Source organism: Belonocnema kinseyi, chromosome 4 (assembly GCF_010883055.1).
Source record: "Belonocnema kinseyi isolate 2016_QV_RU_SX_M_011 chromosome 4, B_treatae_v1, whole genome shotgun sequence".
Classification (NCBI taxonomy): Eukaryota; Metazoa; Arthropoda; class Insecta; order Hymenoptera; family Cynipidae; genus Belonocnema; species Belonocnema kinseyi.
In genome coordinates, this window is record NC_046660.1 from 73,934,182 (window position 1) to 73,950,787 (window position 16,606).

At 29.6% G+C, this 16,606-nt stretch overlaps 1 protein-coding gene across 2 annotated transcripts in view; it reads right to left on the reverse strand.

Moving 5' to 3' along the window:
• Positions 1 to 16,606, reverse strand: part of LOC117171815 — a 432,578-nt gene that overhangs the window by 15,311 nt on the left and 400,661 nt on the right. The window contains exon 6 of one of the 2 annotated variants that reach the window (XM_033359444.1): positions 13,211 to 13,252. The exons of the other annotated variant lie outside the window; for it this stretch is intronic. Coding sequence (XP_033215335.1) covers positions 13,211 to 13,252 — 42 coding nt within the window. The remainder of the gene's footprint in view (positions 1 to 13,210; positions 13,253 to 16,606) is intronic. 2 annotated transcript variants of the gene reach the window in all.

Sequence of the window (16,606 nt, forward strand, 5' to 3'; positions counted from 1 at the left end):
CCGAACTTGACGTGCTTTTTTCGGTCTTGGAGACTCAGGATGCTTCCACTGAGATGATTGGGTTTTAGTTTCGACGTCATAAACATATACCCACGATTCATCCCCAGTTATAACCCTTTTGAGAAAATCAGGATCATTATTGACTTAATTCGTCATCTCCTGAGCGATGGTCATGCGATGGATCTTTTGATCAAAATTAAGCAGTTTTGGAACAAATTTCGCTGACACACGTCTCATGCCCAAAACGTACGAAAAGATAGCATGTCATGAGCCAACCGATATGCCAACATCTTAAGCAACTTCTCTGATAGTAATTCGGCGATTTTTCAACACCATTTCTTCCACTGCTTGAACGTTTTCATCTGTTGTTGACGTGCTGGGACGTCTAGGGCGAGGTTCGTCTTCGACATCCTCTCGGTCTTCTTGGAACAGCTTGTACCACCTATAAACATTTTTCTTACTCAGAGTAGACTCACCGTATGCAACTGTCAACATTTCAAGTGTCTTAGAGCACCGGATTCCATTTTTCACACAAAATTTAATGCAAACTCTTGCTCCATTTTTTTCGAAAGAAGAAAATCGCCGATCACACCAAATCCTTCTAACCTTTTACGCCTCTGCCAGAAAAACAACACGAGCTATATAGTCAAAACTGTGAACATATGATCGTGACGAGCTCACCAACCAAACAAAACAAAAAATTTTAAACTTGAATGTGCGTAGCCCGCGAAAATTGAAAAGTCACCCTACTTTTTGAACACACCTCGTAGATGCGCAGTAGTTTTTATTTAATCGTAAAAAACATTAAAAATAAAAAATTATAAAAACAAGGAAATAAGAATTAGTATGATTCAATTTTTATGCATATTATGAATTGTAATGATATACATTTATTGAAAAGAAACATGTTTTAGAGCAGTTTAGAATACAATTTAAAGCAAAATAAGAAACAAATACAAAAATAATCATGATAAATACAATTTGCTTTTTATTTTGCGATTTTTTAATAAGTAATCCCAGGCAGAGTTACATAAAAAATGTATTATAATTGATATAAAAGTATTGTGTATAATGTAAAAAAGTTGACATGTTGCACAAAATCGAGTGCGAAGCACGTGATACGTGATAAGAATGTGTTCGTTAAAGCCAAAATGTTTGCGCAAGAATGTGCGAAAATATAAAGACCGAACGCGTAGCGCGAGGTAAATACATAATCGAGCGCAAAGCGCGAGACTAATACAAAATCGAGCGCGAAGCGCAAGAACTAACTTTCGCGCGCCCTAGGCGCACTCAAACTTATGAGCGACGCGAGCCGCGCGCGATTATAATGTGCCCGCGTGGCGGGCAGATTTTCTGGTTTTAAATTGAACTACTTGGTTAAAATTAACTAGTGAAATATAGACAAAATAGTTATATATTTAACTATTTTCAATTAATTCTTTATAACTTTTTGATAAAACAATAATCGATACTATTTGAATTATAGCAATGAATAATTAATTAAGAACCTAGTCAATAAAATAACATCATTGTTTACATTTGCAGGGGTGGGCAACAATATTCGCTCACCTCTTTTTTGATGACTCATTAAGTTCTCTTAATTTTAATTATACCCAAGCTAAGAAATTGTCTCTTTAAAGAGTTGATAGATTTCGAAATTTTGTATAAAATTAGGCCACGGTGAGGGCAATTTGTCTATTTTTAAGCAGGTATTGCAAAAATAGTGTAAATTTCAAGTTTTCTTAAATGTTCAATAACTTCTTAAATATGCAACATTTCTTAATGTACTGGGGCTCATTTGGAAGCTATTTTTACTGTATCAAAACAGATTGTAAGTATGAATTGTAAACATTTTCTTATCCAATTGCAAGAACTTGAACTTGTAACAAAAATCTTAGAAAAATTGCAATATTCTTTTCGGCAACAAAAGTATAACATATAACATATAATAATGAAGTTTCTACAAAACTTCCTCAAAATATATATTTATTTAATTTTTATTCTGATTTGCCTACAGATAAGATGCATTTAAATTATTACAATTTTTTTGTTGCAACTTCAAGTACTTGCAAGTCGATAAGAAATTTTTTTACAATTTCCACGCATAAGATGTTATGATACCGTAAAAAAGAGCTTCAAAATGAGCCCAAGAATATTGAAAAATACTCATATATTCTGGAAGTTATTGAACATTTGAGAAGACATTAAAATTAACACTATTTTTGCAATAACAATTTAAAAATGACAAATTAGTTTCACAAGAAGCTCATTTTTTACAGAATTTCAAAAGCAATCAATCCTCTGAAGAGAAAATTTTTTAGCTCTGCCATAATTAAAATTAAGAGAACTTAATCAGTCCTCAAAAAAGAGGTGAATGAAGACTTTTGCTCAACCCTGTATATGCTGATTCAGTCAAAATTGTTCAGACTAAAAGATACCTTAAAAAAAGTTTTACAGGTTAATGAGATGCAGACCCGCGTTTACATGAGGTATAGGATAAACAAGAAATGATCTACCACAGCGTCGGTGTTGTAGCGTAATTAGTCAACACTCCATTCCTGATTCGAATCCGGACTGAGGGAGATTTTTTCTCGTTTCTCCAAAAAGTATAAAACAGTAATTGACAGTATTTAACATTCAGTATAAAAAATATAAATATTTAAATATTAATAATCTAGAAAAATGCAAAAATTTGTCAAGAAAAAATCAGGGAATTTTGAAAATTCTCTTTTGCCCTTTCGAAAAAACTAACCAACACGAAAATTCCACCCTCTCCGGGAGAGTAGTTCGTTGGCAGTTTAGAATGAATGGCCGACAATTCTAACTACGTGGCAATTTTTCTACCCCCGGGAACTTTAAGACCACCAGCTACCTCGTAAACACAACCTGTCGTTTGCCGAGTCTCTAAATGCGTTAGATATTCCATTATGTCCACCCTTTCCTAAAATACTGTACTTTCACGAAAAAATTTCTAATAGAAAGCCAACCAAGATGTATCTTGGAGGGTGAAATTAAATTATTGAGGTCGGAAAAATGAAAAATGTATTATGCCATTTTTTTACCAAAAAAGTGAAAGATTTACATTTTATTTTTACATGTGAAAAAAGACACAATCTTTTTATAAGAAATTGTATGTTTTCAAATAATTTAGAATTATTGTTTAAAATTTACTTTTTTAAACTGGATATACCATTAAAAATTTTCTTATTAGTAATAGGGTTTAAGGATAAAACCTAAAATTGCTCAAAGCAGGTGATAAACTTAGAATATTAAATTTTCTAATTATTTAATTTTGTAAATTTCAATAAAAAAGGGTTCTTCGGATACTGATGTTTAAAAATACTATTATTATACGCTGTAACTATTGTGATTTTATTTTATACAAAAAATTCTATGGTATTTTTGCACTGTTGCATTTACATATTTGCATTTGTGTTACAATGTATTGTTTATATTTATTTTGTACTTCACTCATTAATTATCCATAAATAATATATTTTATTTTTAAACGAAGTGTATTTGAAGAAAATGAAATAACTACTTTCTCATTAGGATTAGAATGCAAAAATGTAAAAAAGTCGAAGATTTTCAAAAGCAGGGGGAAAAGGCAGTTAAAAAGGGGGAAACGCAGGGGAATAGGGAAAATATTGTGATCCCTTCCATTTGAAATCTCTTAATACTAATAATTCTCTTCTTCTTTTTACTTTCTAATCCAGTTTTAGCATAAATGGTTAATAATTTTTTAATAATTTACAAGCCTTAGTTTTTTCAGTTTATCTACTAGCTTTCGTTTTCTTAGATCAAATTGGAAGAAAATAGCTAAAAAAACATTCATTAGAAACCAATTATTCGACTGAACAAAAGGAGATTCGGAATTCCTGACAGGACAATCTGTATTCAAAGGTGAAATCTAGTCGTCAGAAAATATGGATGTTATTAAATTTTGCCTGGAGCATAATGTAAGAGTCTGAAGAAAGAAAAGTCTTTTTTCGAATCTCGCAATCAAAAGTGCGCTTTACGTCGCAAAGTCGCGAGGGATACGTTGAAAATAAGGGGAAAAATAATCTTTTATAAAGTTTTTGCCATTGTGCCAAGCCCCAACGTTAGTTCTCTAGTGCTGCTCCTTCTGAGAGAGGAAAAGTCAATTTCCTAAAAACAATTCCGGCGACCAGGAACCCGGACGTAATAGGTACAAATCAACCAACCAACGAGAGGCTCGGAAGAGACGAGCGAGAACGAAATGAAATTACTATGGGTGCAGAGCGAAGAGAATTCATGTAACTGAGGCCACGAAGACACAAGAAACGAAGACAGAACGACTCAAGGGTGGAATGCTGTGTAGCTTCACATTTAACTTTAATACCGCCTTATTTTTTTCATATCTTTCCTCGATTTCCGCAAATTTAAATGTATGGTTCATTTGATAGGAAAAGTTCTTTCCACAATGAAATAGGTTTTTACACTTGAACTCCCCAGTTCGTTCATTTTAACCAGTTTAAATGGAGTTAAAATTATTTTTTTTAAAGAATAGATTTGTATAATAAGGGACCATTCAAAAAATAAGTCAATCAGTATATTAAATTAAATATGATACGCTTAAAATTTCAAGTCGAAATATAATGCATTCTCAAAAAAATACAGTAGACGCTCACAAAGTGCCTTTTCATGGAAACGCCTTTTTCAGCAAGTGCCTCTCACTTCCCTTACCTCTAAATTCGAGTTCGAGCGTGACATTTAGATGCGCGTGCGCGAGACGATATTTAAATTATCAACCAATGCATCTTAGAGATATTTCCCTCTGAGCGTCAGGAGCGTGGCTTGAGCAAGCAGGTGATTGGTGAGGAAGCCGGTCAAACATTCAAACCAAAGAGGCGATTTTTTTAGAAGACAGTTGGATTTTCAATGAAGAAAAATTAATTTTCAATCAGGGGTTAATTACTCCTGCAATCTGTTGTAATTTTAAAATATTTTAAAGATTTAAAGTAGTTTCAAAGGATTTAATCGAATTTTAAGGAATTTTATCAGATTTCCGATATTGCAAGTAATTCTAAAGTATTTCAACGGAATTCAAGAGACTGAAAAATGTTCTTACGGGATTCAAGGAATTTCCTAAGATTTTGAAACATTAAAGTAATCTTAGAGAATTTTAAATATTTTCAAACATTTGCGGTAATTTTGAGAGATTTCGAAGAATTTCAGAGTTTAAAGCATTCGATCGTATTTTTAGAGAAGTTTAATAAACCAGTTAACTTTAATTTATATTCAAGGGCCTTTAAATCAGTTTTTCTGACTTTAATGGATTTTTAGAACACCAAAAGAAAATTTATCAAGGGATTTCACAACATTTTTAAAATTTATAGGGACTTAAACTATTTCTTAATGAACATTAATGAACAAATGTAATTTAATTTATATTTAAAGGATTTTAAATAACTTCTGGAGAACCAAATTCCCGAAAATAAAATTGTAAGGAATTTCTAGCGTTTTCAGAGACTTAAAGGGATTTTAAGGTACTTTAAGCCTTTTCACATGATTTCAAGAATTTTATTGAAGATACACGGACTTTTACACTACTCATGGATTTCGAAGGAACTCAAACAGGTAAAAATATTCCAAGAGTTTTACTGAATCTTAACGAATTTTAATTCATTTTAAGTGATTCCAAAGAATTTTAATAAATTTTAATGAAATTATAAGTGTTTGAAAATGTATCAAAAAAATTCATAAATTTTGTTGTTGTAAATTTGCTTTGTAGAGAATCGCTGTTTTGTGTACGTCCAATAAATTTTTCCATATTTTGCTATTAATTAATTTGAATGCTGATTCTACTATAATTAATTTCTATATAATGATTTTCTCATGAATTCCATATAATTGCGAAAAAATTATTGGAAAATCATTATAGGCCTATACTAATTTTCCTATAATATTTTTTCGTAAAAGCCATGCAATCTCTATAAAATCTATTGTCATCTTTTGCGATCCCGTGTAATTTTCAACCCAATTTTCTACCACATAATTGAATTTCAAACTAAAAATGATCAGTTTTCAAGTGAAAATAATATAGTGAACTTTACAGTTGAAAGAATTGGTTTTAACAAAAAAAAAAAACGATTCAAAAACAAAATGCATAAATTTTCAACCAAATTGTTGAATTTACAAAAAATAGTTGAAATATCAACCAAAGAGAAGAGTTGTCAAATAATCAAACGAATATTTAAATTAGCGGTTTAACTATCAGCCATTATAATTTTTTTTATCATGACATTCATCTCTGACTGTGAGAAGAGTTTGGAGTTAAATAGACGTGATTTCGATACCTTGGCTTGCTGTGCAACACTGTTTCTACTGACGAAATTTAGGAGTTTTTAGTCCATTTTACTTTTATTTTTATACTTGAATTTTTGAAATATGTAATTAAAAAAAATACCAATGTAAATTTCGTATAAGTGGAACTGAAAATTAAAGTGAAAAAGTTGCATAATCACACCTTTGAATTTTATGAGATAAATAAAGTTAAATTGATAAGAGGGCCTTTTCTTATGTAAATATCGGTTAACTTTGATAACTATTTTATTAGGACCTTCATATTTGATTGTGGACAGTTGCATTATAAAGTTCGAGATTATAGAGAGTAAATCTATCGATCATTCTGTCTTGATTCCGCTATCTTGGCTTGACGTGAATGGCTTTTTCTACTGGAAGATTTCAGGAGTTTAAATTGATTGTTTTTTTTTAAACACTTTTAAAAAAATAACCAACGTCAATTTTGTGTAAGAGGAAGTAAAAATAAATCTGCAAAAGATACAAAATCTGCCTCCTCGAACTTGTAAACGAAAACTATAAACTTCGAATCAGCGTCAGGGTCTTTTCTTGAGTACACATTAGTTTTAATTCTTCTTTATTTTATCGTGAATTCCGTATCTCCTCGTGAAAAGATGCATTGAAAAGTTCATGGTGTCGATTTCTGTTCGATGTTATTAGGCGTTCTGCATATACATCTCCCTTACGATTTTACTATCTTGGCTCGCTTCGAAGGGCTGTTTCTACTCAAGCAATTAAAGACTTTTAAGTCAATTGCATCTTATTTTTTTTAAATTCTAGTTGTTACAGCAATTTAAAAAAAAGAATGTTAATTTCGTATAAATGGAAGTGAAGTGCTGCCTACACGTGTACCTTGTGATTTCGCTACTTTGGCTGACTGTGAAGGGTTGTTTCTACTGGAGGCATTCAGGTGTCTGAGGCTCTTTTTCTTCAGTATATATTAGTTCTGATTGTTCTCTATTTTATCCAGATTTTCATATCATCTCGTAAGAAGATGCATTAAAAAGTTAATGGGGTCAATTGTTATTCACTGTTATTAATCGTTCTGCAAACACATCTCACTTGTGATTTTACTATCTTGGCTCGCTTCGAATGGCGGTTTCTACTCAATAAATTGAAGACTTAAGTTAATTGAATTTTTTTGCAATTTTAATTGTTACAACAATTTGAAAATAATTAAGGTTAATTATGTATAAATGAAATTGAAGTTTTGGATATACGTGTCCCTTGTAATTTCGCTATTTTGGCTCACTGCAAAGAGTTGTGTCTACAGGAGAAATTCAGGAGTCTCAAGTAGATTGTACTTTTTTCGACAATATAAGAGAAAATATCCACAATGATTGTCGTAAGCGTGGAAGTGAAAATGATATTCTAAAAATTACGGAATCATCCCCTTCAAATTGTAAGTTATGTCATAGGTTATTTTCTCCCTTAAATATTAGTTGTAATTGTTATCTATTTTATCCGGATTTCCGTATCTGACTGTGAGAAGATGCATTAGAAAGTTGGGAGTTAAGCAGAGTACGTATATAGATCATGGAGTCGATTGCTATTCGGTGTTATAAACCGTTTTGCATATACGTTTCCCTTGTGATTTTGCTATCTTGGATCGCTGTGAAGGGCTGTTTCTACTGAAGGAATTCAGGAGTCTCAAGTCGATAAGCGAAGGGAGGCGTCGCAAGTTTCCTCTACCGTGAAGTAGTTTACACGGGCGCAAAATGGGTCGAATAATCAGGTATGCAAAGGCCTGATAACGAGTCTCGTGACGCTCCTCTCTTTTACCTATATATGTCCTCTGTCTTTGTTCAGAAAAATACAAAAGTTATTGGATTGAACCTTCATATATGCTGAACTGCAACCATTCAGAAACAGCTTTGATAAACTTAAATGCAAATGAAAATTAGACATTCATGAGAACTTAAAATGCCATTGTGTATTACTATGGGTGTATATACATCTTTATACTCATTTTATGAGCACCTTGATTCTTTGTAGGTATCAAATAAATTTCCTTCTTCATACAGGGAGGTTTTTCTCTAACAAAAGAAAAGTGACACTTTTAATATTTTTCAAGCTTATGCTTCTGTCAAACTGAAAATATTTTTTTCAGGAAATGCGGGAGACCATAAAAATATTAATAAAAGTGTTCTTTTATTTATTAATTTTTTTATTCAAACTGCAAATCGTAAAAAAACGTCTTCTAATTGGCCGATCGCGTTACCAGTTATCTTTGCTTCTTGGAGTCAAATTATACCTAAATATGTCAAAAAAGTAGATTTGAATATTTTTATTTAATTACATGCCTCCCTCTGTGCGAAACTAATAAAGTATTTTGTATTAGAAACATTTAAGTCAATAGTTGCATGAATCTAGAAAAATAGTAGCAACATAGTTTCATAAAATGATTTAAATATTCAATCAAGGAGCTAGTGATTTCTTTTAAATCTGAGATATAATATACATTAGAGTGTCCAATAAAAATTTGAATGTTTGAATTTTAAAAACGGTATCCCCTACATTTCTTCCGCTGGATGAAAAAATACTGCCATCAATTTTTTGCTAATTAATTTTCTTAATTTTCGATTTTGAAAGAATACTAATTCCGAGCTAGAAAATCTTTTCACCCACAAAAAGTATTTTTTATTTATTGAGGAAAAGTTGTAAATTTAATTTGAAATATCTTTGAAGTTACTAAAGAGCTTAGAATACAAAAAGATATAATTTCAATACAATTCATGATCTGAAATGGCTCCTAAATTTTTGTCCTGGAACAATATGCAAAGGATTTCATTGACAAAATATACTGAATATTTTTCGTAATAAAGAAATTGAAAATATTCATACAGGGTGGCAGAAAACAATCTGAAATTCCGCAATACTCAAAAATTATACATTTTTTCTATTTTTATGATTCCTGAAGAAATATAAAATAATATACGTTCATACAAAATTATTAGATTTTGATGCATGAGGATTCGCAATCTTAAACAATTTTTTGTTAAGTTATGTGATTGTTTTTTCTTCTTCTAAAATTGCTAATGTTATTAAAAAAATCATTCGATTTTAAAGAATAATTATTGAATTTTATCAATAACAAGCTACGTTATTTTTTTGTAGCGGGAAATCGTTTACTTTAAACCAAAATCATTTCACTTCAAAAAGTAAACTTATAATTTTGAATAACTAGTTAGTGTTTTTCGTTAAAAATTTGTATTTTTTGACAAAAATACAACGGCTTAATTGTCTATACTGTACAAGAATATTATATGATAATTCTGAAGTGAGGCTACCAATTTTCACTGATTGAAGTGTTAATAAAAATAGAATATTAATCGTTAAGAAAATCATCGAAAACACATGTTATGTCTTTTTTTTTTTGAACAAATAACTCTATTTAAAAAAAGGAACCTTTATAATATCAGTGAAACATTATCCCTATTTCGTTTACGAGACTCGAGACAATATTCAAGACAAAACGAGACTTGAGACGAGACCAGATTCGATACAAGACGAGACGAGACATAACACAAGATTTGAGACAAGAGATTTGAGAAAAGATTTAAGACGAAATTCTCGAAGAAATTTAAACGAATCGATAACCACTTTTTTGTAGGCGCCTGTCGCCTACATCAACTATTTTTTTATTTTGAAACTAATAACTCTGATTATTAAATACTTGGTAAAAGTCTCTAATAAACGTTGAGTTGTTACAAAAATTCAATGTCTCATTATAATTAGTTCATTAATTGATATTAAAAAAATATTTGAATACATTTAATTAATAAATTTTAGAGTAACAAATTCCAAGTCATCAATTTTTTTTACCGAAATAGGTGTAACAAAAAGCGAGAAAGTATGATTTTGGAAGAAAACCCAATTTTGTCAGAAGGTGGATTTAATCTTTCCCTACTTTAATTATCCAAAATATTGTTCTCGCGAGGCAAGACGTTTGTTTTCTAGTTTTCGATGAACATTTCATGTAGGTACGAGGAAAACAAAATGACTATAGAATAACGGCATTTTCGTCGAGGATTTCGAGGACGTCGTGTCTTATCAGGACCTTCTTACTTGTCCTGCTAGTTTTCCTCTTCGTACACTGAAGATTAGCGAATTCAAGATTCGGGTAATTTACAAAGTCGGCTAAGACGGCGTGTGGCCAAAGTTTCGCAAGAGAAGATCTACTAGCATCTAAGTTTCGGACGAGGTTCCAAATCTTTTGCTAGGTAGGAATATTTGGATGTCTCAACACTATACGAGTGTCCTAAATTTTAACAATACTTAAGTAGTTTCATTATCAATTTTAAACTTTCAGCGTAAATTGCAGAGATCTTTTTATGTGAAAATAATTGAAAACATATAAATTTGAGAGAACGGTTTTTGGCCAAATTAAATTCAATGCACTCCAATTGCCATATAATAACATTTTCGGACTGTCTTGCGATGGCCTTTCTATTGAATCGGTACACACAAATGTAAACAGTTAGGGCCGCGTGATTATTTTCCAATTGGAATGCATAATATTGCGCAATATACTTGACAGAGTACTCGCGCCCTGCGGTACTTCCCAGGCTAGTCGCAACAGGACTTCAGTCCTTCAAAAATCGTGTACGTTACAAGTCCAGGAATTGAGTCTCATCTTAAAATAGTGGTTTTGATTTCACAGAAAGCTTCTTCGTTCTTTCGAAATATCCCCATTTAGCTTTTAATTTTTTTTCTGTTCTGCGACCCAGTTGTATATTCAATTATTTTCTAATTATTTTTATGATTTAAAGCTGTTTTCAAAATACGGGGATTTTTTTCGAATTTTTCATTCTTTTGCATTAACTTGTGTTCTTGAAAAAGTCACGAGTCAGGATGTACGGTGAAAATTTGTCTACTTTTTCCACTTTTGAGCATTATCATTTAAATACCTTTTGTAGGTAGAGGTCACCATACTTTTTTAAATGCCAATTTTTGGATTAGGAAGCTACAATAACCTAGAATTATTTGAAAATTATGAACTTTTAAAGTTGGATGATTCTTTGTTTTAAAGTGTCAATTTAAGGTGCAAAATGCTGACACTTTACTTTTTTCACTTTTACTTTTATTAATAGGAATTTTTTGTAGATTTCATATTAAAAATTAAATTTGGATATTTTAATATAATTTGGATATTTTTCATTATATATTTAATTTCGAAGAATGTGAAGATAACCAGCTTTTTAAAAATACCACTTACAAACAAGTTAAGAAATGATATTGTTGTATTCAATATTATTTGTTTGTTTTCTAAGTAACTTTAAATAGTATAGGTTTTATTTTAATATACTAATTTTCCAGTTTTGTTTTGATATTTCTAGAAATGATTCGAAATTTAATTTTTAAAAAATATCATTTTTAAAACCGTTTGAATACCTTACAATTTTATTGAACAGCTTCGAGATTTTTTTTTCTTCAAAAATCAAACTTATATCTTTAAAAAAAATTTCAGGAATCCTAGTGTGAATACCGATCGGTTTTGGTGACCTGAACCGAAGTTATTTTTTCACTATAGTACTGGCAGTGTATAAATTAAGATATTCTAATTTTTTGCCCATGATTGAATTTTGCTCATGTCTTTGAAATTGAATGTGTGAAAAATTTTTAAAATTTAATATGGAGGCAAAATGTTAAGAATAGAATTATTTCTCAAAATTAACAAAAATTATTTACATTTAAAATGTTCTCTTTTATCAATAAAGTTTTTAAAAAATCAGAAATACATATTTATCATAAGCTAAAATTAATTATTTCAAATTTTTGATTTACGAAACTGATGGTACAAGAAATTCTTAAACTTTAAAAATAGAGGAGCATTGTCAATTAATAATATACAAATAGGATACAAGATGAGCCTAATTACAATTTCAAATTGCACAGTATAATCACTTGAAAAAATAAAAATTTAAGTAATTCTGTTTGAAATGGTCACTCTGAAAAATAAAATTTGTTTTATTTTCGCTTTCTAATTAGCCCCATTTATTAGCACTGATATAAATAAATTCATTTATTCAACGTTTTTTTAATAAAAGTTCTTTCGTTGTAACAAGTGATTGTCTGGAAAACTAATAAATTGGCGGGGATCGACCACCAAAAGATTTTTATATATAATGCATAATGCCTTACGATAAGCAATTCTTTTTTAATCAAAAAAATTAAGATAACACCTTAGAAATAATAAGAGATTTTTTATAGTTTTGAGTACTCTCTGCCAATAAAATCCTTCTATAAACACAATTTTAAATCTCTTTTTAAGCTCAGCTACATAAATATGACTTTTTCACAGACACAGAAAAATCTCACAGGTATTTAAAGAATTGACTGCACTTGCATTTTTTCTTTTCTATGAATATCATTTTTTTGTAGTGAATTCTTATCAGGAAAAAATTCTCAAATCTATCAGAAAAACCTCTTACCATTTCAAGATGCAACGTATAAAAATTAATATTTGGAACAATTGTTCTAGTTTATATAAACAATACAAAAACATACAAAGTAATAATAATATATTTTTTTTAATAATCATTTTTTAGACGCATTTTGATACTGGGCGAAACATAATATTTATATAGCCATTTTTGAAAAGATTTTTTATCTTTGTCACGGTATTCAAATTCAAACACTTTTGTCAAACCTTGTCAATTCGTCAAAATCGGTGCACATTAATATTCTAATTGTTACTCAGTGAGTGATGTTATATAAAATAAAAATATATTTTTTAATTATTTCATTCCGTACTTCATTAAAAATTGCGGAACTACAAAATATCTGATATTTGACGAAAAATAGATACTCAAAAATAATATTGATATATTTAATTGTCAAAGCATTTACTAAGTCGGATTCTAAATTCCTATTGTAAACTAACCTTCAAGTAATCTGCTCGTATCCACAGAAAGCTTATTTTTTCCTGCAATAAAGATAAAAAATATATTCGTTTTTTATCCGTTACTCCATCTTACAACTTTTTCTTTATTTTTCAACCTAAGCGGAAAAGTAATATACTCTTATTTATACTAAGTAGGGCGAGAATTTTATGCTTTCTTAATTTCAGAATATCTGAGATATTTCTAACAGAATTATTACTGGAAAATAATTTTGATATATTTTATTTTTAAAGCAATTGCAACTTTGTTGATAAATACTTTTGAAGTTCTCCGTGGAGAACGCCCGAGTTTTACTTTAGTAAGGGGCTGAAATATAAATTCTTAGAACCTTTTTATTTTTGATGTGAATAAAAAAAATCCCAAGAGCACAAAAACGTACTCTTCTCTTTCAAAAAAATCGTTTTAATATTTTCGGACGTTATAAAAAAATGTAGTAATCGTCCCAATGTTTTTATATTATTCAATACAAGAAGTTTCAATATATGCAAAATGTATGAACCTGTTTTGCACAAATTCCCAATCTCTTTAGCAGTTGTGAGTTTGGTAATTTTTTAAATTCTATCTTTACTAAAAAAAAATTTTATAATTAATAAGTATTGAAAAGTTTCAATAAGATTTTTATTATTTATGCATTATAAGATATCTGAGGTTACAAAAATGTATAAATGCATGAACTTCTATTTAAAAATTGTGAATCTCTACCAAAGTCTTGAGTTTGATAACATTTCAATAATTGCTGCGAAAGAGTTATATGTGATTTTTTTGTAAGATTGAGTATACAACAAAACTACACGTCTCTGAAAAATATACGCGTGATAAAAAATACTTTTTGATCTCTTTTTGTTTCAGAATACAAAATGGTTCCAAATTGTAAAGCTCCATGAAAATTCAATTATTTTGCTCTAAAATAATCGATTTTCGGCATATAACATTAACAGAACAGGACCACTGAGAAATAGCGAAAAATACAATTATAGAGAGACCGAATCTACTTCAAATCAGTCGATACGTATTTTGGCGATTTGTGAAAAAAAAAATGTTTGCGAAGTTATGTGTGTTTAAATTTTCGGCTTCGTTATTTTCTTCCGGGAAAATGTAATTGCAGCAGATCAGCCAATTCTTCCAACTGTACAAATCTGTTATTAACCATATTATAAATTAATTTTTTGCAATGTTTTAAAATCAGCACACTATTGTCGTTTTGAATTGAAATTTATTTTTTTTTAAACAAGTTGAAGGACCAAAAACATATGGGTAATTTCTGTAAAAAGGGACGAACCCCATCTTTTTTATTTTTTGAAATATTTTTACAAATTTTTGTTTATATAAAAAAAATATTTTATAAGTTTTATACGGGCTAGGCTATTTTTGTGATCTGGACAATTTTTTTAATAAATATTGAATTTATTTATTTTTCTTGGAAACTGTAGAAGATATATTAAATGTGTAAAGGAACTTTTAGTAGAACTTTTTTAACTGTGCAAAAAAATTTCTTAACATTTTTTCGTATCTGTTGTTGCAACCAAGAAAAATATAAAAATTCGATTTAATGGAAAAAAATTCTCCTGGGCACAAAAGTTATTCCACACGCATAAAACTACTAAGATATTTTATTTATGATGGTAAAAATTCAACAAAAAATTGACAAAAATATAAGAGTCAGTTTTTTAGAAAATTCGGAATGCGGAAAGAAATCTTCAATATCTCAATTAGGTCCAAAATGATATAATTTTAAAGAAAAAATTGGGGTTTTTAAAAAGCTTAGCCAAAAATTCAAATACGCATATCATCCTGATTTTTTTTCACAAATCGCAAAAACACCTACCGCCTAATTTTCTTTATAAAACAACATATTTTGTCGCCAAGAGTTTTTGCGACTTCAAGTGTAAAGCCTGCCTGATATGAAATGTATTTGGTCCTTTTTATTATTCCAACATTATTCGGTATGTTCAGTTACGAAATTAAAAAAAAATGAATGAAATTCTATATATATATATATATATATTCTATATTTCTAACTATACTAAAATCGTGAAGAGTAAGTTCTGATATTTTAAAAAAAAGTTTAAACGTCGAAAAATGGATATCCACTTAAAAATTTTTTATATATTTTTAGACTTTATTAAGAAGCTTCAGCAATCTTCTGAATATTTTGGTATTATTCGCTATGGAAGGTTCCAAAGAATTCAAAAATGTATCAAAATCTATTTTAAAAATTTCTAATCTGTATTTAGTTAATGTGTTAGATAATTTTTTAAATTGAAAATTCCAAGTTACGTTCATCTATTTGATCATATATAGCATGCAATAAAGAAGCAAATCTTGAAAAATTATGTGCGTACTAAAGATATTTCTCAATATATTCCGAAGATATCAAGCAGTCTTATTATTCTTTTTATTATATTCAAACCATTCGAAACAAGGCGAGATTTAAACATTAATAAAAGGATATAACCTCGTATTTTCAGAATTCCCAATCTTTCCTGAAGCCGCGAGCTTGATAGTCCACAAAGCTTGATTAAGTTTAGCATGTAAAATTATATACCTTTACAAAATGTATGCGTACTAAAAAATGTTTTTTTTTATCTCTTCCAACGATATTAAACAGTTTTAGTATTCTTTTTATTATTTCTAAATTATGCGATATGAGGCGATGTTGGACAAGCATAATAAAGATAAATATTGTGTTTTTTATCAAAAAGATTGGTATTGAATAATAATTTATTATAATGACTTTAAATTAAAAATTTTTTTTTAAGACTAATTCTTTATAATAATAATTTTGGATACGATGCCCCACCTCACATTTTCACCATAAAAATAATTTCAGCAATACGTAAAAAATGGGGTCCTAATCATGTGTAGCAAGAAGTGTTTCCTAGTTTCTTCTAGTATTATTAAAATATTTTAATAATTTCTTTTCATTTTTGCGTTATTTGATTCGCGATACTTCGGAAATATACAAATAAATTAAATTAGACTGAAACAATTTCCAATCTCTACCGAAATCGAGAGTTTCGTAATTTAAAAAATTTGTTTCGTCAGAGTTCTGTGCACACAAATATCACTTTAACGCTATTTTTCCGACTGTCGGTGCATTCACCTCCTTATATATCGTACTATTAATAGCGAATAAATAGATTTATGGATCGAGCTGTGCAGTGAATAAATTGATTGGCGACCACCTGTGAAAATAGGGTATACTTAATGTGAGCGATAGAGGCCTTGCAAGCTACATAATTGCCACCGAGAGCTTCACATACTCAACCCTGGGGGGATAAATGCAAGTAAGCTAATCACTTAATTAAATTTTGCTAATGAGTTTGCCATGCCTTTTTGATTTCGTAAAACCTATGGGTTATTTTATTTCATATCAC